Source organism: Doryrhamphus excisus, chromosome 21, assembly GCF_030265055.1.
Source record: "Doryrhamphus excisus isolate RoL2022-K1 chromosome 21, RoL_Dexc_1.0, whole genome shotgun sequence".
NCBI classification, from domain to species: Eukaryota; Metazoa; Chordata; class Actinopteri; order Syngnathiformes; family Syngnathidae; genus Doryrhamphus; species Doryrhamphus excisus.
In genome coordinates, this window is record NC_080486.1 from 8864893 (window position 1) to 8890897 (window position 26005).

Here is a 26005-nt window from a genome sequence, read left to right on the forward strand (position 1 = left end):
GTTTTAACTTTTTCAACTTTTTAAACTAAACAACGTTTTTTTAATTAAAAAAAATTAAGGGAAAGTAAACAAAAAAAATTAATTAAAAAAAATTTAATTAAACAAAAAAATCTTTTTTAATTCAGTTTTAAAAAATAATTACAAAATTAGTATTTTTTTTACTTTCCCTTAATGGTTTTGGCGGAGGGGGGTCAAAAGTGTAGCTGGGGGCCATTTATCTGCCCTGGGCACATGTAAAAAATACAATTAAGCAAGAAAAGTAACAAAAACAGCAACAAGAATCAAGTAGAAATATTAAAATAAAGTCATAATATTAATATAACAACATTTTACAGTATTACAGTATTAATACAGTAAGTATTACATTGTGATACTATGACAAAAAAATAATCCTCCAAGCATTATTGCTTGTGAATGACTTTCAGTATGAGATACAGGAAGTCACTGTACTCCATGGTCCTAGTGCTCGATATGTTCATCAATTTTTCAAACCAGTCCTGACGCAAATTCTGAAAAATCCATTTAAATTTTTTTTTCTGCTGCCAGTTAGCCTCTTTGCGTGTTTCCCCCCTCCAACCCCCATCAGTCCTCATCCTCTCGACTTCCTGGAAGCGTGCGCAGGCCGTGAGTCATCTCGTTTCTGAAGAGAAGATTGTGAAAGGTGACAAGCTAATGTGTGACTTTCCCATCGTAAACATCAGAGAACACCGTGTTGCTGTCTTCTATCGACGGGCAAGAGGAACACTCCATTCGGAACAACCCGGCACGTTTTTAACACACCCAGGAAGATCCTGTCCGCTGTAAAAAAAAAAAAGAAAGAACATTTCTGCTGTACTATTTCTATGCAATAATTTATTCATTAAGTATTAAGTATGTATTTGTTTTTATTTTTTTCTTGATGTAGTTTGGCATAAAACTTCATTTGTTTTTATTTATATATTTATTTATTTTGTTTTATTTATTTATTCAATATTTTTGCCGTTTTATTTGTTAGCGCAGAATATTTTTTTTCCATTCATTAATTTTTTTGCATTAATTTAGAAATGTATCATTTGTAATTATGGAATTATAATAAAATAATAATTGTTTTTATAACATAATAAATTGAGGTAAAATATGACTTTATTAGTCCCACTCGAGAAAACTTATAATTATATTAATGTAGTTCTATGTTTTTAATTTTTATTTATATTTATTTTATTATTAGTTTTAATTTTTCGATTTAAATTTTTCCATATTTTTTGTTATGTATGCATGTATTTATAATTTTTTTCATTTACATTAATTATTTGGATTTATTATTATTAATTATATCAATCTTAGAACATCACAAGTATAATATTTATTAACACTGAATTTTTTTCAGTCATTTATTTTTAGCATTTATAAAATAATTTCATTTATAACTTAATAAGATAAGATAAAATATGGCTTTATTAGTCCCACAAGAGAAAATTCCAGGATTTATTTATAATTTTATAAATGTATTAATAAGTATTGAATTTTTTATAATTTATTTTATTATTTGTTTGTATTTTTTCCTCATTTTAACATTTTTATACGTAATTTTTTTCTATATTTTTTGTGACGTATGTATGTATTTATTCATTTCTTTGAATTATATTTATTTATTTACTGCATTTATTTTTGTATTGAAGTATTTTTGACATTTTTATTCTTTCAAATTTAAGTTGACATCATTTTAGTTTCACTTCAATTTATTTATGATTTATTGACATGTATAGTATATGTATTTTTTTTTTTTTTTTTTATTGTGACAGTAAAATAGTGATTTTTTTTTTTTTTTTGTGGTTTGACGAACCAAAACCAGATAGGAACTTTTTGCAGCGGTGACTTTGTTTCTTAGTCATGCGTCCTCCCATAAAAAGACGTTTATTACCGCTTGTTGATCAGCTGTTTGTACTTTCCTTTTAAACAAAAAAAAAAGTGTGTCAAGTCAAGGAGGAAATCCTGAGTATAAAAAGCCAGTCGGCTACGATGTCAGCAGCTTGTGTGGAGCAGCTGGACTGTAACAGCATGGTGAGTTTTGGACTTATTGGAAGTATTTTTTATTTTATTTTTGTATTTAGTATTTTTGTTAAATTAGCCCAAATATGCATCCTTATCTTGTGCTATTATTTTTCCAACAAATACACCACATGATGGCGCTGTTACTTACCCTTGCTTGAAATTTTGCACACAGCTTAAATCAACCGATGTTTTGCCGAATCAGTACAAAATTTAGTAGACACCTTTATGGGACTGACAAGGATAAATATATAAAATTTGATCAAAATTAATTGAAATATATGGCTGCTATTAAGAAAAATGTACATCTGCCTGTAAGTCATTGGCTATTATTGTGTATAAATGTAAGGTAATATAATATAATAAGGTAATATGATGCTGATATGTAGCGTACAGTATGTTCTTCATGACATAACATTGTTCTCGTCTTACTGGAAAGCACCTTGAACAGAACTTCCAAGAGTGTGTAAAAGGAAGTAATGTACACGGATCGGATTTCATCAGGTTCAATGTCGCTTTGCATATGATTCTTCCTCTTTTTTTGTACATTTTCATTTAGAGTGGAGCAGCCGACACTGACACCGCTATGCAAGCACAGATATTTATTCTGGAGAGGCAACGACAAGAAGTGAGCGTATTATTGGGATTTGTTTATAAATGGCGGATTTTATGCTCGAATGATGCATTTTTAGCGATTACTGTGTGTTTGCTACTTTAATATTTATTTTAAAAATATTCACGCAGCTGCTGACCATCAATGAAAGATGGGCCAAGGAGTATAGAACCATGGTGGCGCATTACCAACAGAAGGTAAATATATAACATAACATAACAAAAAAATTTTTTTCTATACCTTAAATTTTATGACGACAGTATATGGCAGGTTATTATTAGAATGAACTTTAAAATGTAATTTATTCCCATAATATTTGTACTTTATTCTTGTATCATTATGACTTTTTCCTAAATATAATTTCCCTCAAAATTACAAATTTATTTATTTTTGTTTGTTTGTTTGTTTCTCCTAATAATTACACTTGAGAAAAAAAGCTTTACTATTCAAACTTTTTTAACTTTTTTAACTATTTTTTTAATTTAAAAATGTTTTGATTACAATTTTTTTAAAGGAAAGTAAAAAATCTTTTTAATTAAATTAAGAAAAACATTTTTAATTCAATGAAAAAATTTTTTTAATGACATTATTTTTATTTTATTTATTAAATCTAATTTCCCCCAAAATTACAAATTTATTTATTTTTGTTTGTTTGTTTGTATCTCCTAATAATTACACTGAAGAAAAAAAACTTTACTATTCAAACTTTTTAATTTTTGTTAATTTTTTTTATCTTTCGTAACTTTTTAACAAAAACATTTTTCAATTAAAAAAAATTTTGATGAAAATTTTTTTAAATACTTTTTTTAATTAAATTTAAAAAACATTTTTTATTTCAATTTAAAAAACAATTAAATGACATTTTTTTCATTAGAATCTTTTTTCTATTAATATTTTAACTTTATTTTAGTAAAATTACAGCAGTTTTTTTCATTTATACTGTTTTTTTAATTTAATTTAATTTATTTTAATTTGAACTTGCTTCTTGTAATTTTTTTCCTCTTAATTCTGACTTTATTCCCATAATATTTTGACTTAATTAAGTCAATATTCATATTATGACTTTCTTCTCGTAATATTATGACTTAATTACAATAGATTTACTGCTTTTTTTGTCGTAAATTTCAGACTTTAATCTTGTAAATGTACGACTTTTTCTTGTAAATTTTTGACTTTATTCACTTAATATCACATTTTTTTTCTTGTAAATTGTAATTGTATTGTAATTGTAATTCTCACAATATTACGACTTTTCCTTCTTGTAAATTTACTACTTTTTTCTCATAATATTATGATTTAATGCTGGTAAATTTACTACTCTTTTTCAACAAATTTCTGAATTAAATCTTCTAAATTTATGACTTTATTCTTGTGATTTTGCTGTTTTTAATAGCTTCAAAGTCTACAAGCATCACTACAAGATGGCAGTGACATTGGGAAGAAAACATGTAAGACGGCCAAAGAAAAAGAAAATAGTCGGGTAAATTCAGTCATACTTGAACATAGTTATATAATAATAATAATAATAATAATAATAATTTCCAATTAAAAAGAGTCATTGTGACTGTTTTTTATAAAGACCAACAGCGACGTACACACTGAGCTCCTCAACGCTCTGACCAAAGCTAATGAGCTCCAGCTGCAGAACAGCACTCTGACCAGAAGAGGGCAGCACCAGCAGGAGGAGATCCACCGACTCAATAAGGTGAACACAATCGTTCAGAAACACACAAAATGGAGCAGATCTATTAAAAAATCATATTTTGTTGGGTTTTATCAGGCTTTGGAGGAAAGACTTCAGCCAGCACGCCCCCTTGAGGACAGTTTTGTACCGTTACAGGACGTCTGGAAACACCAGGTCCGGTTTTAGTCACCACAGACATTGGTTTTATGTTTGTGTGTCTTCATGACATGTTGTGTTTTTACAGGCGGAGGTTTTTAAGGAGGACTTTTTGAAGGAGCGAGGGGACAGGGAGAAGCTTCAGCAAAAGTACGCGGAGCTGGAGAAGAAGTTAACGAAAACCCACGACGAGCTTCACTACCTCAAATCTCAGGTATTAACATTTTGTTGATTTCCAAGTCATGTAGGTAGTAGCTTACACTGTGGTACGTTGGTGCCATCTAGTGGTAGGCAGGTGGAACAACACTTGTATCGGTGCTCTTATGTGGAAATAAGTCATTCACCCTTTCAGGGGGCACGAGCCAATTACATACAAGTAAAGTGATGGCGCGTGAATGGACACAAGGGGGCGACATTACACCTTAAATTTGATGATGACAGTATATGGCAGATTATTATTAGCATGAACTTTAGTCTTTTCTAGCATTTTTATTCTGGTAATTTATTCCCATAATATTTGTACTTTTTTCTTGTATTATTATGACTTTTTACGTAATTTAATTTTCCCCAAATTACAAATGTATTCTTTTTTGTTTATTTGTTTGTTTGTTTCTCCTAATAATTACACATTATTACATTAAAAACAACTTTACAATTCAAACTCTGTGCTACTAAAATGACATTATTTTTATTTTTTTCTCATTAGAATCCTTGCCTTTTTTTCAATTAATATTTTAACTTTATTTTAGTAAAATTACAGCATTTTTTTCCATTTATAATTTATACTTTTTTATTTAATTTAATTTATTTTAATTTGAACTTGCTTCTTGTAAATTTTTTCCTCATAATTCTGACTTTATTCCCATAATAGTTTGACTTAATTCTCAAAACAAAACTTTTTCAGTGACCAAATTTTCCAGAAATGACAACCTTATTTGTTGTTTTGTTTATAACAATATAATATAATAATATATAATATAATACATATATATATAATATAATAACTAAAAAATAAAAAATACTTCAACTTTATGCTACTAAAATTAAAATATAAAAATAGTTAAATTAATATAAGAATGTATTCATAATATTAATATTATAATGTTATTAGAGTGCTACTTTTTTCTTTTAATATTTTGACTTTATTCTTGTAAATTACTGCAGATTTTTCAATTTTAATTATATTTATTATTACAATTATTTTATTATTACTATTATAAGTAGTATTATTTTATTATTACTATTATAAGTAGTATTATATTATATTATATTATATTATATTATATTATATTATATTATATTATATTATATTATATTATATTATATTATATTATATTATATTATACTATTATAATTTTAATTATATTTAAATATTTTTAGATATAAAATAACTTTTAAAAAAAAGCCTCACTTTGGGCACCCCTGCTACACGGCTTCAGAGGAGAAGCCATACATTATTACCATGGCAACCAGCTACAAAACAACTTATTTATCCCGTTTTTTTTGTGTTTTTATAAGGCCACTTGGACCCGCCTCGCACGACCCGTCGTGGACTGCAACTGCAAGCAGGCCGAGCAGCGGCAACACCCATGATAGAAGATGCCACATTGGCATAGATTATTATTATTGTACTGTAGTCACTTTAACCTTTTTATTGTCAACATTACTAAATATCAACTTAGTATGAAAGTGTATGAAATTCTAAACAATCCAAAACAGTTTGCAAAGGCTTTGGTGGACTTTATTGACACATATCATTTTTTTTTAAATCAGATGATAACTGTCAGTCGTGTACTTGAGCACACATGTGATTAAAGTGAGCCTTTTGTTGTAGCTTTGTGAGACACTATAAATAGCACAGAGGCGAATGCTAATTAAAAATAAAAAAAATAATAATAATTTACAAATGTGTCCGAGCAAGCCGCTGATGAATGTGTTGTTATAAAAAAAAAAAAAAGGTCCTGATCCCAGATAAATACGTTAAATACGTTGTACGCCCCCCCCGATCACGCACCTAGCAGGAATACATCCGTTTGTCAGAGGAGCTTCAATAAAAAGCAGGGTTCGTGTGTTCGATGACGCAACGGCGGCAGTGGCGCCGTACAAAACGCAACGCCTCTGACGACACCTCGCATTCCTGAACATTGAGTAGCTGGAGTTCGCAGCAATTGGCCGCAAGGGCCTGGAGACCCCGCCCCGTTACGCTCTCGCACGCCCGTAGGCTAACGCGTCTCAGGCCGCCGCAGTACATCGCTAGCTGCTCCAAGCCGCTATCCGACACCAACGGGCATTTACCCACGTCTAGAGATTTGAGTTTCGGACAACTGCGGGCAAGGTGGCTCAAACCGTGGTCCGTCAGCCCCTCGCAACCACGAGCGTTCAAGTAGCGTAATTTAGGGCAGTAGCGAGCGACGTAACGCATCCCCACGTCGGTGATTCGAGTGCAGTGAGCTACGCTAAGGTAGCGTAGGCAGCCTTCCAAGCGGGCCACCTCACGCAACCCGAAGTCGCCGACTAAGCGACAGTCGCTGAGGCTGAGCTCCCGTATGGACGGGCAATGGAGGGCCAGGTGGCGGAGGGCCTCGTCGCTGAGGCGGGTGCAGCGGCGCAGGTAGAGGTGCGTGAGGCGGGGGCAGTGGGTGGCAATAGTCCGCAAGCCCTCGTCTTCCAGGCAGAAGCAGTCAGTCATATCCAAATAGTGGATGGAGATCTGCTGGCCGTGGAGCGGCGACAGATGAAGTGAGGCCTCCTGGGTCAGGCTGATGCACGTCACCTTGGAGCAGCCTGCATGGGGCAAAGATTAATCGACGATTAACACGATTAATGCTGCAGTTATTTATTCTCCACATTGTTATTATTATTATACGGGAGCCAGACGACATTTTGTGTGTTATTGTGCAATGACAATAAAGGATATACATCCATCTATACATCCATCTATCCATGCATCCATCCATCCATCCATGTATCTATCTATCCATCCATCCATGTACATATCTATCCATCCATCCATCTATCCATGTATCTATCCATCCATCCATCCATCCATGTATCTATCCATCCATCCATGTACATATCTATCCATCCATCCATCTATCCATGTATCTATCCATCCATCCATCCATGTATCTCTATCTATCCATGCATCCATCCATCCATCCATGTATCTATCCATCTATCCATGTACATATCTATCCATCCATCCATCTATCCATGTATCTATCCATCCATCCATCCATCCATGTATCTATCCATCCATCCATGTACATATCTATCCATCCATCCATCTATCCATGTATCTATCCATCCATCCATCCATGTATCTCTATCTATCCATGCATCCATCCATCCATCCATGTATCTATCCATCCATCCATGTACATATCTATCCATCCATCCATCTATCCATGTATCTATCCATCTATCCATCCATCCATGTACATATCTATCCATCCATCCATCTATCCATGTATCTATCCATCCATCCATCCATGTATCTCTATCTATCATCCATCCATCCATGTATCTATCTATCCATCCAACCATCCATGTACCTATCTATCCATCCATCTATCCATCCATCCATGTAGCTATCTATCATCCATCCATTCATCCATTCATGTAGCTATCCATCCATCCATCCATCCATGTAGCTATCCATCCATCCATCCATCCACGTATCTATCCATCTATCCATCTATCCATCTATCCATCTATCCATCTATCCATCTATCCATCTATCCATCTATCCATCTATCTATCATCCATCCATTCATCCATTCATGTAGCTATCCATCCATCCATCCATCCATCCATGTAGCTATCCATCCATCCATCCATGTATCTATCTATCTATCCATCTATCCATCTATCCATCTATCCATCTATCCATCTATCCATCTATCCATCTATCCATCTATCCATCTATCTATCCATCCATCCATCCATTCATCCATGTAGCTATCTATCATCCATCCATCCATTCATGTAGCTATCCATCCATCCATCAATCCATGTAGCTATCCATCCATCCATCCAGCTATCTATCTATCTATCCATCCATTCATGAAGCTATCCATCCATCCATCCATCCATGTAGCTATCCATCCATCCATCCATCCATCCAGCTATCTATCTATCCATCCATCCATCCATCCATGTATCTATCCATCTATCCATCTATCCATCCATGTAGCTATCTATCTATCCATCCATCCATCCATCCATCCATCCATGTATCTATCTATCTATCCATCCATCCATCTATCCAAAAATATACATAAATAATAAATATATATACCTATATATATAATTATTATTTATATATATATAAATATAATAAATAAATAATACCTGCAATATCACAGTACTACTTTTGTATCGTGATATACGTATATCGCCAAAACAATATTTTCCTACATCCCTATATGTGGGTGTACCTGAGAGGTTGAGGTGCTCCAAGTTGGGACATCGGGACACGACCTCAAACACGGCGTCGTTGGAGATATTGTAGCATCCGGCGACCTCCAGGCGCCGCAGTTCGGGGCAACACTGGGCCAGCACGTGCAGCCCGCGGTCGGTGAACCTCTTGCATCCGTTGACCACCACCGTCTCCAGGGTGAGGCACACATTGGGCGTGTCCTGACACAGACGGTGAGTGAGCACCCTGACGGCGCGGTCGGCGTGCAGTAGCTCCCCCGTCAAACGCACGGCGCTCCAAAGCCGCGGGTCCCACGCCAAGTTGTACCATCGTCGGCACACACGAGCACAGCGACATAGCTGATTGGTGGCGAGATGGGAGAAGATCTGCAAAAGGGCGTGGTCAGGGAGGAGGTCCACCGGGGCGTGGCTTTTGGGTGGACGTGAGCGTGTGTGAGTGCCGGGCTGAGGGTGGACAACGGCGACGGTTTCGGCGGCGGCGGATGAAGAAGACGACGTGGAGTTAGTGTCATGGCCGTTGCTGGAGAGCGCCGGGGATGAGAGCGACGAAGACTTGGACGGGAGGATGAGACCTGGACTGGGCGTGCTCAGAGTCCTTGTACTGGAGTCCAATCCTGAACAAATCCACCAACAAACAAATTCAATACTTTGCGGTTTCTACGACATCAGAATCACGCTTGGAGGTCGTCCATCAACCGGTTGTACGCCGCACGTCAACGTCCGCTTGACTAATGGACGCCATGCTGTCCCTAATGGGGATTTGTGTGGTGGGAATGTCAGCGGGACAGCGACATTCCCATCTACAGATGTGTATTCCAGACTTCAGCCTTCCAGACTTTGTGATGACATTGACAGACTCTCTCTTAGGAACAAGTCGCCCGATTCGCTTGAAAAGTCTGCCTTAAAACGTGTGTCCAAAATCAGACATCTTTCGCCATGCTGGAATTGTACAGTTTGAGATTTATTGCCATTTCCTGTAGTCGGTATAACTAATAAATATACAAACATACACCAATACGAGTTTAGATATTTTTAAGTTTTTCTATAATGCATTTTGTTTTAGCAAAGCATTTCATTAGAGGACAAGCAGAATAGAGAATGGATGGATGTATGATGGCACTGCAATGCTTCCACTGTCCACTAGATAAAGCCAAAAGGGAGGCTGAAGTCATCGCAGAACCCCGGCAGGCTTTGCTTATAAGCAATACATCATGGGAAAACTTTAAGAGTTATTTTATTTTATTTGAAACTAGTATTGATGGCTGCACAGCGGAAAAAGTGGTTACCCCGCAGGCCTCACAGCTAAGAGACCCGAGTTCAATTCCACCCTCAACCATCTCTGTGTGGAGTTTGCATGTTCATGTGTGGGTTTTCTCCGGGTAATCCGGTTTCCTCCCACATTCCAAAAACATGCTAGGTTAATTAGCGACTCCAAATTGTCCATAGGTATGAATGTGAGTGTGAATGGTTGTTTGTCTATATGTGCACTGTGATTGGCTGGCTGGCGACCAGTCCAGGGTGTACCCCGCCTCTCGCTCGAAGACAGCTGAGATAGGCTCCAGCACCCCCCATGACCCTCGTGAAGATAAGCGGTAGAAAATGAATGAATGAAACTAGTATTAGTACATGTTTGTATATTCAGCACTTTTGTATATATCTACATTTTTTGTGACTTCATTCATATTAGCATTTTCTTGCTATCTTGCTAACTGCTGCGTATCCACTCACTCATAGCCCCGCCTCCATGTACTGGGGCAAGGATTCACTCTCTCTCTCTCGCTCTCTCTCTTACGTTCCACAATACCGTTCTACTGTAGCGTTCATTAGTTCTACAGTACACTTCCGGTGCCTGTAATTATGAAATAAAAACCATGATCAAAATGACAATACAGCCGAAGTCAAGGCAACAAATAAAACACTTAAGCCACAAGAGGATTTTCCAATTCATAAAAAAGTAATCGCAACAATAAGAAGTAAGTGTAGAAAAACATATTTCTGTAATGGACTTCAGTGTGTAAACATCACTGTCAAATAATGGACCATTTTGAGGGTTTTGCATGAAGCTAGCTGCAAAATATTCAATGACCATTCAGTACAGATACATTTACTATTGCACCTGTACTATAGAAATATATATATAAAAATATAAACAAATAAATATATAAGCTACTATCCAACTGGCTAGCATGTGAACATTTCGTTCATAATTATAAAATAAAAACCATGATCAAAATGACAACATAGCCGAAGTCAAGGCAACAAATAAAACACTTAAGCCACAAGAGGATTTTCCAATTCATAAAAAAGTAATCGCAACAATAAGAAGTAAGTGTAGAAAACATATTTCTGTAATGGACTTCAGTGTGTAGACATCACTGTCAAACAACGGAACATTTTGAGGGTTTTGCATGAAGCTGGCTACAAAATATGCAATGACCATTCAGTACAGATACAGTTACTGTTCCTGTAATATATATATAAAAATATAAACAAATAAATATATTAGCTACTATCCAACTGGCTAGCATGTGAACATTTTGTTCTGCTCTTTTGAGGTTTTCAATAAGTTCCGTTTGTACTTGCAGCGTATTTACATTAGAATGAAAACCCCGATCAAAAGCCAAAAAAACACCCAGAGTTTGCACGACAACACTTTACGTCTCCATAACAACCGCGACCACTGATGAAGACCATGTGACGCGACTTGAGACAACTGCCTACATGAGGAATCGGTGCACAGCTGTCACAAGAGGAACAAATAGCGTGTTTACTTTATCCAGCGCACAGATGCTGGAAGACTCAACGTGCTGCAGGAAATCGGAGAAGAACATCTGGTCTTTACCTTGGACGCCGCGGCAGCGGTGGAATGAAAGCGCGACTCATGCATTGTGAATGTAACCGCGACTGAAATCATTCGCCACTAATACCCCAAAAAATCTGATCCGCGGCAGGCAGCAGGATCGAATTAACATCAACTGTTGAGAGGGCGCTTTGATAGCTTTTTGAGGGTGTAAATCAATGACGAGAACTGAGGAAGAAGTGCAGCTGCGACTTCAGAACCCATGTCTTTTTAAATGCCCAGAATTAAAGAAGAAGTGCCGCAATTGATGGGATTGTTTGTGGGTTTTCTTGTGAGGAAGGCACAAAAAAGGGGGAAAGGAAGATAAATTGGCAAAAGGGGGCTTTGCAGACTTTAGCGGAGATGGAGACAAGTGCACGGGCAGGCTGGAGAGTTAAAACCGCAGGGATTCTTTTGAAGGCTGCACAATGAAGGAGAAGGTTTATTACCTCCACCAGGTGCACAACGCGCAAGTTGGGAGGTTACGTCTGTTTGTTACCAACCTAACAGAATATAAGTCCAGGTTTGACCCAAATAAAAGACAACGCTTATTATAAGATTGGACATATATACATATAGTGTATAAAAATATTGTATATAACAATATGTCAGTATACAGTATAGAACTGTATAACAATATAACAGTCTCTAAAGTCATCATACAGCAACTTCACACTCAAATATACAAACATGTACCAATATGAATTAAAAAAAAACCTCCTTTATAGTTTTCCCATACTGTATTGCATTTGAGCAACACATTCATTGGGGTGCTGCAATGACGTTAGCCCCTCTCTGGGCTCCTCAAATAAAGACACACATCATCAAAAGTATAAGATGCAGATGTATTTACTACACTAAAACGGTCTGAAAGTTTAATGAATGTTAAGGAATGTTTCCTCCCACATTCCAAAAACATGCTAGGTTAATTGGCGACTTCAAATTGTCCATAGGTATGAATGTGAGTGTGAATGGTTGTTTGTCTATATTTGCCCTGTGATTGACTGGTGAACAGTATAGTGTATAAAAATATTATATATAACAATATAACAGTCACTAAAGTCATCATACAGCAACTTCACACGCAAAAGGTACACCTAAGAAATATACAAACATGTACCAATATGAGTTTAAAATAAAACAAAGTTTCTCATTACTGCATTGCATCTGTGCAACACATTCATTGGGGTGCTGCAATGACGTCAGCCCCTCTGTGGGCTCCTCAAATAAAGACACACGTCATCAAAAGTATAAGATGCAGATGTATTTACTACACTAAAAGTTTAATACTGGCAGCATGTAAGAAAAATTAATAAATACAACATTAAATAAAAATAAATAACTGTTGTCTGCACGGTGCATGTGTGGGTTTTCTCCGGGTACTCCGATTTCCTCCCACATTCCAAACACATGCTAGGTTAATTAGCGACTCCAAATTGTACATAGGTATGAATGTGAGTGTGAATGGTTGTTTGTCTATATGTGCCCTGTGATTGGCTGGCGACCAAAGTCTTCATTTGTTTTTTCTTCACTTGCTGGTGTGTTTTGGATCACGGTCTCTAGTTGGTTTTAGCTTGAGGTCACCTACATATTTTTTGGGTAGACAGCAGAATTCAGGGTTCCATTTATCACAGCAAATCTTCCAGGTCCTGAAGCAGCAAAATAGCCCCAGACCATCACACTACCACCACCATATTTTACTATTGGTATGATTAGACGAGCATTGAGGCTCTGCCATGCAGGCCGGTTTTTGCCCAGTGTCTTTATTATGTCATGGAAACTAACCTTAACTGAGGCAAGTGAGGTCGACAGTTGTTGTTGTGGGGTCTTTTGTGACCTCGAGGTTTCACATTTTGTGGTTAATGGCTCTCGCTGTGGTTTGGTGGAGTCCTAAAGTTTTAGAAATTGATTTATTAAGTGTGTTAATCTTGATTTAATTTATATTGGAGTTCCAAACATAGTCGTTGTGAGTGGACAAAAAAAGTTCGGAGTCATTAGTTCTGAGTAAATGGTATAAGAGTACCAACTTATAACTAAGTTTTTGTGCAGGCCGACCCACTTCCCTGATATCATGAACAGCAGTCTTGACAGGAAGCAAGGTAGCACTCCTTTGAGGTTATTCCTATCCTGTGGAGGGATCACACACAACTTGCTCATTTTAGTGTGAATGGTGTATAGGTTCATAGGCAACACAATCAAAACACAAAATTTCTCTTAGCTTTTGAAATAAAAACAACCAACTAGCAACAAATACCGCAGGGTTTCATTGAATACATGGAAGTTGATGTTAGCGTCCAGTGTAGTGGGCGCTATCAGCAAAAGCCTTCACTACAGGAAGCGCTGACGTCATGACACAATAATCTCGAAGACAATAGGCCGCGGCTAGTGCCAGGAAGCCGCGACTATTCGGCTGTACACAACTCCCACAAGTGACCTTCCATTCCAACAACGACATTCACATCCATGCTGACATGAATATTCCGAAAAAAAAAATCCTTCTGTCTCCGTGATGTCACATCCTTTTGGAGGAAAATAATGCCTGCTTTGCATCGGTTCCGCGACAACACAGACAAACGGCACCAAAAAACCTCCTTGGTGGAGGTAATGACATGTTAGCACTCACTGTGTCTAATTACAGCCCCGCAGCGGTTCTGCTAAAACCGTAAAAAGATTGAATATGGACTTAACTCATAACCGTTTTGAATGCTTGTTTTAAGGGGGGGGGGGTTGTGTGTAACACTAATTACAACATATAGCTCCTGTCACATCGCCAAACAGACCAGAGGTGTCAATCAATCACGATATGGGGACGAACCTCTTCAAAGCAGGGACAAATGTCTGCTTGTTCTTCTTATGGTGACAACACAGAAACATGTGGTTGCCACACAATTTACAACCCCGACTGTATACAGTATAGTACTACTGCTAGTAGTACACAAGTACAGTCAAGACTGAAACTTTTTTTGGTTGAAGAAAATCTAGTGCAGGGGTCTCAAACTCAATTTACCTGGGGGACACTGGAGCTAGGGTCTGGGCGAGACTGGGCCGCATCAGGTTTTCCAAAAAAAAAAAAAAAACGCATTTATTAAAAACAGAAAAATAAATAAACTTTGCTTTGGTTCCGATTTTCTACAAGAAAAGCTCTGATAAAATATTCCACTGTTCTCAAATATCTTAATTTTTATTTTTCTACACAAAAAGAGATCAATAATAAAGAAAAACAATCAATAATAAATAAATATAATAATAATAAAACAGCAAATAATTAAAAATTAAAAAAAAACACATATAGTTGGTGGGTAGACAAATTATTTTTTTTCTGATTAAAATGAACAAAGCATTATTAGAGCCCTGTAGACATGACAAAACACGACTATAGTCACATTTATACTCTTTTTATTTACAACATATTGCGCAACTGCAGGGTCTTGAGACACATGCTAACTCGCAAACTAGAGAGCTAGCGACCTAAACGGTAGCCTCCAAGTTATTTCCTGTAAACTTAAAAAAACAAAAACTTACCACTTCCACACGGATAGGGAGGATAACTATTAACAGTTATTTAACCTTTAACATGAACATGAATCAAACGTAATATTTTTTTCTGGGTTCATGATAATAAAAGGGCAAATAATAAAAACTTAAGAAACCACATATAGTTGGTGGGTAGACAAATTATTTTTTTCAGATTAAAATGAACAAAGCATTATTAGAGCCCTGTAGACATGACAAAACACGACTATAGTCACATTTATACTCTTTTTATTTACAACATATTGCGCAACTGCAGCGTCTTGAGACACATGCTAACTCGCAAACTAGAGAGCTAGCGACCTAAACGGTAGCCTTCAAGTTATTTCCTTTAAACTTAAAAAAAGCCAAAAACTTACCACTTCCACACGGATAGGGAGGATAACTATTAACAGTTATTTAACCTTTAACATGAACATGAATCAAACGTAATATTTTTTTCTGGGTACATGATACCATACAGCATCCATATCAAACTTACATTAAACTTTCATATCAAGGCGGGGGCCTCAAACTAGTGTCCTGCGGGCCACATTTGGCCCGCGGGCCGCGTGTTTGAGACCCCTGGTTTAAGCACTCAAATTTTGAGGGACGGTACAAAAAACAACCACTTTCATTCTAGATTGCCCTTTGACCCTCCAGTTCTACTCCGCGGGCCAAATGTGGCCCGCAGGACACTAGTTTGAGGCCCCTGATCTAGGGCATTATGGCATTGGCTTTCATTTCCTTTCAGAATTCCGTTGATGCAAACTTTCCAGGGAACTACTTCTTTGGTATAATGGGGCAATATTACATTGGCTGCTGTCTTCATCGGTAGTATCGCAGTACAAAATAATAATATCCAACAATGATGTAACTCTACTACGAACGGGACTACTGCCAATACTACTAAAAATGTAAGAAAGTTATTTTGGCTTCACCTTTTTTGCCGAATCAGCTGGCAAATGCGTCTTTCAGCAACAGCTACTTCATCACAATCTGTAGCGACATTAAGTTCCACTCAGGACACATTTGTCACGCCGGCTCCCAAGAGCCATTTGGGATGAACGATGTTGAAAGCGTCGCATTTCCAACATATTTGGAGCGGAACGGAACGACTTTCCCAGCAGTGGTCGGTGACTCAGCGGAACCCGGCACCATGCTTAGATCGTCAACGGTGTGAAAGGTGATATATCTGCTGGAGTAAACACGACAAAATGGGTCGCTGGGGTAAAGGAGTCCCCTTAAAGATGAGGAGGGAGGTTTTTGTGAAGGGAAATCACAATATTAACACAGTGTATATTTAAGTGTGAAGTTGCTGTATGATGACTTTAGTGACTGTTATATTGTTATATGCAATATTTATATACTATACTGTTATATACAATCACAGGGCACATATAGACAAACAACCATTCACACTCACATTCATGCATCTTATACTTTTGATGATGTGTGTCTTTATTTGAGGAGCCCACAGAGGGGCTGACGTCATTGCAGCACCTCAATGAATGCGTTGCTCAGATGCAATGCAGTAATGGGAAACTTTAAAAGAGTTTTTTTTATTTTAAACTCATATTGGTCCATGTTTGTATATTCTCAGATGCACCTTTTGAGTGTGAAGTTGCTGTATGATGACTTTAGTGACTGTTATATTATTATACAGTTCTATACTGTACACTGACATGCAAGAGAGGGGCTGACATCATTGCAGCACCCGAATTAATGTGTTGCTCAGATGCAATGCAGCAATGGGAAACTTTAAAAGAGTTTTTTTTATTTTAAACTCATATTGGTACATGTTTGTATATTTCTCAGATGCACCTTTTGAGTGTTAAGTTGCTGTATGATGACTTTAGTGACTGTTATATTGTTATACAATTCTACACTGTATATTGACATACAATTTCGAGGGGGTTGACACATCTGCATCTTATACTTTTGATTATGTGTCTTTATTTAAGCAGCCTGGAGAGGGGCTGACATCATTGCAGCACCCCAATGCTCAGATGCAATGCAGTAATGGGAAACTTTAAAAGAGTTTGTTTTATTTTATTGGTGCATATTGGTGCATGTTTGTATATGTGAGTGTGAAGTTGCTGTGTGATGACTTTAGTCACTGTTATATTGTTATACAGTTCTATACTCTATACTGACATGCAATTCCGAGCGAGTTGACAAGCTAATTGTAAAGGAACTGATTGGCTCTTGCCAAAGAAAGTACTACAGTTTCCTCAATGGTTGGTTTTCTTACAGTGGTACATGGATGCTGAACATGGCATGATCACGTTTTAATAAATTATTCCCAGATTCCTGGATTTGCAGGGAAAATCACAAATAGTATACTGTAGCAGCATATAAATAAAGTACCATAGTCGACTGAACCAAACCATAAATTCAGTGATATTGGTCCTCGGTCTGGTACTCCCAAACGTTCCACTTATGCACCACTGATCCTAGACTTGTGTACGTGTCCAGACCTGGAAAAGGTACAGCTACCTTGGGGTCCGATAATAATGAGCACTATGGGTTACTTGAGTCCAGAGGTGGCCTCCTTATGTCTTGCTAAGTGTCGCTACTGGGTCAAACCACCTTGGGGGGGTGGGAGTTCACGGTTTAAGATCGTGAATACTCCCAGTGTGTGGCGGGCAGGCAGGCATGGAAACAGCCGAGACTGCTTCCTGATTAGTTTAGTGGAGGACAGGACCGGGTGGGCGACTACTGTGTGTACTTACTATAGCACTATGTGTGTGTGTGAGTGAGTGTTTTTAACAAGGGAGGGGGGTGGGGGGGTTGGTGGGAGTTTGACTGCGGCTGTGGTGGTTGCAGACCGTGTAATTACTGCCACTTAGCGTGGAGGACAAAATAACACTTTCAGTCATAACTCAGGACTAACATTCTTGTTGATTTGATGGACACGTATGTAGCATTGGATTTACATTGACATAGTCATGTGACTAAATTCTGCCACTCAAACAACTCTTCTTCTACTGAACCGCTGCACACAAAGAAGTGAAAATTTGCCAAAACATGCACCAAGACTGCGTTGTTTGTGTTATTATTTTGCTGAGAAATACACCACATGGTGGCGCTGTTATCAAACCCATACATCAACTTTACGTCCCATACAGAGCTGCTCTACAAAACACACTCTGTAATTTTGGCGTGTTTCGCGCAATCAACACCAAATTTGGTACACACCTTTAAGGGACCGATAAGCACATATGCGTGAAATTTGAGGAAGTTTAGTCGAAAAACAAGGCCGCCATCAAGCCAAATGTTGTACACTGTAAACCTACTGCAAAAAAGGCCAGTCAGGATAATTCATAATGCCGCCTACAGAGAACATACTAACTCCTTATTTCTAAAGGAGTCTTGAACCAGTCATGATGTGCTATACATATCACTATATTGACACTTACTATGGTACCCATTATGTCATTGGATGGTCATATTACCTCGTACTTCAGTATGAGGTACATTATTAAAAAAAAAAAACAAAAAACAAAAAAACCTTAAACTGTATTATGGAAAGCAGGAAGTGAACAAATGTAACATTTACTGATTGTAAAAGTACCAGTGGAGGGGTAGGATTTAATAAGCTTTGCTTCTTCCTACTCCTTTTGGACATGTGGAACTGTGAACTGATTATGTGATGCATTCAATTGTAATCTGATGCATCTTCAAATGAAATTAAACCACTACCATTACTTTTGGGGTGTCCCAGGAACACCCATGTTCTTCTCCAAGCACAAAAACGAGTTAGGAAGTGGGGTGGTGGGAGGAGACAAAGCAGAAGAAGAAGAAGACGAGAAAAAAGGAGAGGAGGGGAGTTAATGAGCACCAGATGCTTTACCTTCGCTGGGAGTCGCATTCTTGGGCGCTTTGGTCGGCGTGTGATCGGTGCTGGAGCTTATGTCAGAGGAGATGCTGGAGCTCCCTTTGCCTGGAGGAGGACAAGACAGCAACATCATATTTTTTCATGTTTCATCATTATTATGACACCTGCAATATGTCAAAAATGTTGACACTTTGAAGCATTTCAGCTTTCAAAAACAGCAGCAGTCAATTTACTTCATATGCCGAAGTGCTTCCCCGATCAAATTCCTGGTGGATTTACAGCATGCGGCAACGAGCTAAGCTTGTAGAGTTAACATCTAGGATGAGAAGAAGATTCGTCCACCATGGTGACTCCCTGTCTGCCTGCTTGTTTATGGGATTTCATTCCTCTGGCAGATCATAAATGCAGCTCTGTGGCTTTCCTGAGACAAAGAATGTGGTGCCTGCTGAGAGGTTGTCCCAAAAAGCCAAGATCATTTACGCAAACAAGAACCTTAAAAGGTCCCAAATTCTACAGAAGTTACATTTTTTGGTTGATTTTTTTTTTTTTACAGTAATATGCATCCCTAGTAGTGATGGGTCGTTCACAAACATGACAGCTTTTAGAGCTGGCTCTTTGAAGTGAACGACATATGTGATTAGTCAATATGTGTGGTGTCATGAATGTCAACAGCTAGCAGAAGGGAATGGAATGGATTACAAACACAAGCAAGTCTTCCAGACCATCACACTACCACCACCATATCTTACTGTTGTTGTGATGTTCTTTTTATGAACTGCTGCGTTTTTTTTGCACCAGATATAATGGGACACACATCTTCCAAAAAGTTCTTGGGGATCCTCAAGAGGGTCGTGCAGGGTGCTGGAGCCTATCCCAGCTGTCTTCGGGCGAGAGACGGGGTACACCCTGGACTGGTCGCCAGCCAGCCAATCACAGGGCACATATAGACAAACAACCATTCACACTCACATTCATACCTATGGACAATTTGGAGTTGCTAATTAACCTAGCATGTTTTTTGGAATGTGGGAGGAAGTCAGAGTACCCAGAGAAAACCCACACGGCCACCGTGCAGACAACAGTTAATGTATTTTTATTTAATATTGTATTTGTTTATTTTTTTTACATGGTGCCAGTATTAAACTTTCAGACCGTTTTAGTGTCGAAAATACATCTGCATCTTATACTTTTGATGATGTGTGTCTTTATTTGAGGAGCCCAGAGAGGGGCTAACGTCATTGCAGCACCCCAATGAATGTGTTTCTCAAATACAATACAGTATGGGAACACTTTAAAGAAGTTGTTTTTTATTCACATTGGTACATGTTTGTATATTTGAGTGTGAAGTTGCTGTATGATGACTTTAGTGACTGTTATATTGTTATATACAATATTTTTATACACTATACTGTTATATACAATCACAGGGCACATATAGACAAACAACCATTCACACTCACATTCATACCTATGGACAATTTGGAGTCGCTAATTAACCTAGCATGTTTTTGGAATGTGGGAGGAAACCGGAGTACCTGGAGAAAACCCACGCATGCACAGGGAGAACATGCAAACTCCACACAAAGATGGCTGAGGGTGGAATTGAACTCGGGTCTTTAAGCTGTGAGGCTTTCACGCTAACCACTTTCTCACCATGCAGCCAGTTAGGCCTGCATTTTTTTTCAAATGAGCCGTCACCATTTCTGGATAATGGCTCTCATGTTGTTGTGCTGAAGTCCCAAAGCTTTTCTCTATGTGTCCATCTGTCCCACTCCTTAATATGTGTAATGTATGGCATTTATTATGTGGGACAAATGCAAAGTGGATATGATGTACACAATAGCGACACACAAAGCAGTCTCAGTCGGGCGTACAAAAGCACATTTAAACCGTAAAAATACATCAATATGGAAGAATAGGATGCGTCCCGAGTACCCAGCAAGTCACCCCAAGGTGCAAGTGTTCATGATGTCACCAAGCAGCAAACATCTGCTGTGGCTTCCACTTGAATCCAGCAGTGACTCACACATGCTGTTTTCATATCAAAGCAAATATGATGCAACCCCCTCCCCGAGAGAAAACTATTCTAATATGTCTTTTCTCCACCCGAGCCGGCGTGTGATGGAGTTCTGCGGCTTGCGGATTCGTGCGAGGCCGATTGTTTCCTGGAAAAAAAAGTAACATGGAGAAAAGCCGCCTGCTTCCTGACGTCTGCTTATATAATACGCCGGTCTGGTGGATGTGTTCCTGCATAGCTGGGACCGAAGCGGTGGATTAGTTGCCGAGTCACACTTGGAAACAGATGTTTGGACGGATGGCCTACAAGCAGAAGTGGACTTTTTTTAAAAGTGGACACGCGACAAAGTGAAAATGGAATGGAGGTACTATATTTGGTGAGGATCTGGGTAAAGGTGCCTTCACAGTTTGAGTCACTGTTATTATCATCCTCCATGAACCAGGAAGTAGCCTGCTGACATAGTAACAGGCTGTCTGCTCATTACACAGCCTTGTACAATGCATGTCAAAAGTTTGGAGACACTTTCTCATTTACTACAAAGCAAAGGTGTCTCTAAACTTTTGACTGGCAAAATAAATATTTATCCATGTTTTCCCTGTGAATGCATGGATTTTCTATTTTACTATTTTCTATTGTCATCATACAGCAACTTCACACTCAAATATACAAACATGTACCAATATGAATAAAAAAAAACTCCTTTAAAGTGTTCCCATACTGTATTGCATTTGAGCAACGCATTCATTGGGGTGCTGCAATGACGTTAGCCCCTCTCTGGACTCTTCAAATAAAAACACACATCATCAAAAGTATAAGATGCAGATGTATTTACTACACCAAAACCGGTCTGAAAGTTGAATGAATGTTAAGGAATGTTTCCTCCCACATTCCAAAAACATGCTAGGTTAATTAGCGACTCCAAATTGTCCATAGGTATGAATGTGAGTGTGAATGGTTGTTTGTCTATATGTGCCCAGTGATTGTATATAACAGTATAGTGTATAAAAATATTGTATATAACAATATAATGGTCACTAAAGTCATCATACAGCAACTTCACACTCAAATATACAAACATGTACTAATGTGAATTAAAAAAAATGATATGAATGTGAGTGTGAATGGTTGTTTGTCTATATGTGCCCTGTGATTGGCTGGCGACCAGTCCAGGGTGTACCCCGCCTCTCACCTGAAGACAGCTGGGATAGGCTCCAGCACCCCCACGACCCTTGTGAGGATAAGCGGTAGAAAATGAATGAATGAATGAATATCATAACCCAGAATTCACATGCTATTGTGCGAATGGTTACATTTATCACACCAGGTACTGAAGAAGCAAAACAGCCACAGACCATCACACTACTACCACCATATTTTACTGTTGGTAGGATGTTCTTTTTCTGAAATGAGGTGTTATGTAAAGGGACACACACCTTCAAAAAGGTCAATTTTTGTCTTGTCAGACCACATATTTTCCAGAAAGGATCATCAGGATTTTCCATTCATTCATTCATTTTCTACCGCTTTTCCTCACGAGGGTCGCGGGGGTGCTGGAGCCTATCCCAGCTGTCTTCGGGCGAGAGGCGGGGTACACCCTGGACTGGTCGCCAGCCAATCACAGGGCACATATAGACAAAGAAAGTTTTTTTTAATTCATATTGGTACATGTTTGTTTATTTGAGTGTGAAGTTGCTGTATGATGACTTTAGTGACCGTTATATTGTTATATACAATATTTTTAAGTTTAATGAATGTTAAGGAATGTTTCCTCCCACATTCCAAAAACATGCTAGGTTAATTAGCGACTCCAAATTTTCCATAGGTATGAATGTGAGTGTGAATGGTTGTTTGTCTATATGTGCCCTGTGATTGGCTGGCGACCAGTCCAGGGTCCTGGAGCCTATCCCAGCTGTCTTCGGGCAAGAGGCGGGGTACACGCCAATCACAGGACACATATAGACAAACAACCATTCACACTCACATTCATACCTATGGACAATTTGGAGTCGCTAATTAACCTTGCATGTTTTTGGAATGTGGGAGGAAACCGGAGTACCCGGAGAAAACCCACACATGCACGGGGAGAACATGCAAACTCCACAAAGAGATGGCCGAGGGTGGAATTGAACCCTGGTCTCCTAACTGTGAGGTCTGCGTGCTAACCACTTGACTACCGTGCAGCCCATCGGGATTTTTTCCGGAAAAATTGAAACCTCAGTGTTATTTTTGTTCAGCAGTGGTTTTCTTATAAACAATGAACAATAACAATAACAAATAATAAAACAAAGTGTTTGTTTTTAAATATATGTATATATATATATATATATATATATATATATATATATAATATTCTGTCAAGGTGATATTATGGGCATAAAACTATATACACTAATGATGCTTCAGTTGCTGTTTGAGTACATTTGGAGCACCAGCAGCGATGTCGTCGTCATCCGTCTTGTTTTAGTAGCGACGTTTAACTCATTTTTAGACTTGCGAGGTGGCCAATGTTCCTCGCCGCATACGTTTTATTGCGCCTGTTGCCATGTGGTTTGATGGCTTGGATTTTAAACCCACTACATTGGCTCAACAAGTCAACCCTGTAGCGCTTCCCCACAATCAAAAGTGGACTCTGTGGAGGTCCCTGAGGAGCCTCAAGCAGCGGGTCCACTTGCACTGAGCCCTCGTTTTGTGTTATTTTAAACTTCCAATCTTTTCTCTGTGCTGTTATTGACTTAGGATGGGATCATGCTGGAATGTTATTTATCCAAACATTTCGGCTCTGGAGACAGAAATAACGCGGCCAGAGATTTTGGGAGTGAATCGCCGAAGATTAGGGATTTTAGATGATTTAAAAAAAAAAAAAGTCTTGAGATTCCAAGTTAGGAGATTTTATCAGTGTTGTGGACTTCATTTATCATCCTATCAACAAAGTGGTTTCTCCCCATTTTGAGGCCACATTCCATTCAGGTGAAGCAGTTTCCTTGCTAAAGATAAAGAACACTTCTATCCTGCAAGGCCACCAAAGTATTTCTACCCATTCTTACGTTTATCTTACGTATTTGTGCAAAAATGTCAAGAATTGTTTTTTATCAAGATCCGAGTGAGTCACACGGCGAAGGACTCATGGCCTTTGACCCCGCCTCCTTGAGGACTTGAGGATGGTGGACTTTCGGTGACATATGACGTGACTTGGTGTTGTTTGCATGATAGGATACTGATGTTTGCATCTTTTTAACACTATTTCCAGCAGTTTAAATATTATATAAGTGACGCTATATTGAATTAAAACAAAATAAACATACTTTTAAAGTAGGAAAAAGCAGAAAAATGTGCTGCATTAAAGTGTTTTACATTGATTTTTTTGCATTATAAGAGGTAAACATTCACATTCAGTGTGTTTTAAGTGTATTTATTAATCAATTAAAGGGACTATTCTCTGCATAAAAGTTAATATAACCCTTCAAAGTGAGTCAAAGCATTGTTTGCATGATAGGATACTGATGTTTGCATCTTTTTAAATGTTGTATATGTGATGCTATATTGAATTAAAACAAAATAAACATACTTTTAAAGTAGAAAAAGCAGAAAAATGTGCTGCATTAAAGTGTTTTACATTGATTTTTTTGCATTATAAGAGGTAAAACACACATCCGATGTGTTTTAAGTGCATTATTAATCAATTAAATTGACTATTTTCTGCATAAAAGTTAATATAATCCTTCAAAGTGAGTCAAAGCTTTGTTTGCATGATAGGATACTGATGTTTGCATCTTTTTAAAACTATTTCCATTGGATTAAAACAAAATAAACATACTTTTAAAGTAGAAAAAGCAGAAAAATGTGCTGCATTAAAGTGTTTTACATTAATCTTTTGCATTATAAGAGGTAAAACACATATCCAATGTGTTTTAAGTGTATTTATTAATCAATGAAAAGGACTATTTTCTGCATAAAAGTTAATATAACACTTCAAAGTGAGTCAAAGCATTGTTTGCATCTTTTTAAACACTATTTCCGGAAGTTAAATGTTATATATGTGATGCTATATTGAATTAAAACAAAATAAACATACTTTTAAAGTAGAAAAAGCAGAAAAATGTGCTGCATTAAAGTGTTTTACATTGATTTATTTGCATTATAAGAGGTAAAACACACATTCAATGTGTTTTAAGTGTATTATTAATCAATTAAATTGACTATTTTCTGCATTAAAGTTAATATAACCTTTCAAAGTGAGTCAAAGCATTGGAAAAAATGCGTAAGGAAAACTCAAGAGGAAAGTTTTCTTTCTTTTGGGGGTGGCGGTAGATAAGAAACCGTTAGAATTTGCGCAGCACTCACCCTCGCTTCCATACAGTTTTCCGTTGTTGGCACCCATTTGAAAGGACACATAGTCGAGCACAGAACTCGACCTAAATCCGAAGCAGAACCGAGAGTCCAAATAGTTAATCCAGATGTGGACGAGAGGAGGACGCTTCACTTCCCGGCCTTCTTCTTCTTCTTCTTCTTCTACGACTTATTCTTATTCCAGCGGTGCAAGATACTGTATCTACATCCTTCTTTATCCTCGTGTTCGATTACTTTCTCTTCTTTTTCTACGCTTCCAGAACAAAAAAAAGGTTCGTAGCAAAACGTTGTGGAAGTGTTGTAAATGGCAAGCAGCTGTTTGTCTGCCTGCCTCAATAATAAATGTGCTGCTGGACTAGACGACGTGAAGAGAGACTTGCTGCTGCTCCTCTGGATTTAAAGAGACCGCAGCACCAGAAAGAAAGCAAAACCACCAGCGGGCCTTTTTTTTGCAACAATAGACGAACATCATAATTACAAGCTCCGGGGCTGCACACTGATCATTTACATTTGTGAAGGATATCAAAATA

At 37.8% G+C, this 26005-nt stretch overlaps 2 protein-coding genes across 2 annotated transcripts; one reads left to right on the plus strand and one right to left on the minus strand.

Annotated features, from left to right (window-relative positions):
• The first annotated feature begins 1857 nt into the window (after positions 1-1857).
• LOC131109138 (TNFAIP3-interacting protein 1-like) lies at positions 1858-7386 on the plus strand. The gene is made up of 8 exons (XM_058060801.1): positions 1858-2040; positions 2588-2656; positions 2773-2838; positions 4035-4121; positions 4221-4346; positions 4422-4499; positions 4570-4695; positions 6000-7386. Exons 1-8 carry the CDS (start codon positions 1999-2001, stop codon positions 6072-6074), a joined length of 669 nt encoding a protein of 222 aa, XP_057916784.1. The 5' UTR covers positions 1858-1998; the 3' UTR covers positions 6075-7386.
• On the minus strand, positions 6201-25830 carry LOC131109137 (F-box/LRR-repeat protein 7-like). Its single transcript, XM_058060800.1, has 4 exons — positions 25470-25830; positions 19127-19216; positions 8921-9535; positions 6201-7265 (listed from the first exon to the last, which is right to left on the minus strand). Exons 1-4 carry the CDS (start codon positions 25504-25506, stop codon positions 6529-6531), a joined length of 1479 nt encoding a protein of 492 aa, XP_057916783.1. The 5' UTR covers positions 25507-25830; the 3' UTR covers positions 6201-6528.
• Between the last annotated feature and the right edge of the window lie 175 nt (positions 25831-26005).

Coding starts and splice junctions, on each gene's coding strand:
- LOC131109137 (XM_058060800.1), bottom strand. CDS start 25,506: ATGGGTGCCAACAACGGAAAACTGTATGGAAGCGAGG. Junction 19,217..25,469: donor AAAACTGTATGGAAGCGAGG/GTGAGTGCTGCG, acceptor GTCCTCCTCCAG/GCAAAGGGAGCTCCAGCATC. Junction 7,266..8,920: donor GGAGCACCTCAACCTCTCAG/GTACACCCACAT, acceptor TGCCCCATGCAG/GCTGCTCCAAGGTGACGTGC.
- LOC131109138 (XM_058060801.1), top strand. CDS start 1,999: ATGTCAGCAGCTTGTGTGGAGCAGCTGGACTGTAACAGCATG. Junction 2,041..2,587: donor AGCTGGACTGTAACAGCATG/GTGAGTTTTGGA, acceptor ATTTTCATTTAG/AGTGGAGCAGCCGACACTGA. Junction 2,839..4,034: donor TGGCGCATTACCAACAGAAG/GTAAATATATAA, acceptor TGTTTTTAATAG/CTTCAAAGTCTACAAGCATC.